The 366-nt window shown below is 78.4% G+C and overlaps 1 protein-coding gene across 1 annotated transcript; it reads left to right on the top strand.

The window, feature by feature from the left end:
* Positions 1–4: 4 nt before the first annotated feature.
* Positions 5–360, top strand: POP7 (POP7 homolog, ribonuclease P/MRP subunit; the record flags this gene model as incomplete). Its single annotated transcript, XM_041422810.1, has 1 exon — positions 5–360. A coding segment is annotated over one exon (318 nt), but the record flags the coding sequence as incomplete, so codon positions are not given.
* Positions 361–366: the final 6 nt, after the last annotated feature.

The raw sequence follows: 366 nt of genomic DNA, 5'->3' as shown, positions 1-366 counted from the left end.
CGCTCCGGGCTGCAGTGACGTCTTCGTGACGTCACGCTCGGACTTCCGGGCGCAGCTGCGGCGCTGCCAGCGGCTGCTGGCGGCGGGCGGGGGTCCCGGCGGGGGTCCCGGTACCGGGGAGCTGCGGCTGCACGGGCTGGGGCTGGCCGTGCCCCGCACCATCAACCTGGCGCTGCAGCTGCAGGCGGGCGCGGGGGGCGCGCTGCGCGTGCACGCCAGCACCTCCTCCGTGCCGCTGCGCGACCCCCGGGAGGGCGGCGAGACCCCCCGGCACAACTCCGCCATCCACATCCGCCTGTGCCGGGAGGCGCCGTGCGCCTGAGGGGCACCGGGAGCGGCCCCCGAAACTGGGGGGCACCGGGAGCG

The sequence above is a fragment of the Onychostruthus taczanowskii genome, unplaced genomic scaffold (assembly GCF_017590055.1).
Source record: "Onychostruthus taczanowskii isolate IOZ18803 unplaced genomic scaffold, ASM1759005v1 scaffold7417, whole genome shotgun sequence".
Taxonomy (NCBI): Eukaryota; Metazoa; Chordata; class Aves; order Passeriformes; family Passeridae; genus Onychostruthus; species Onychostruthus taczanowskii.
This window is presented reverse-complemented; position numbering and strand designations above follow the sequence as displayed.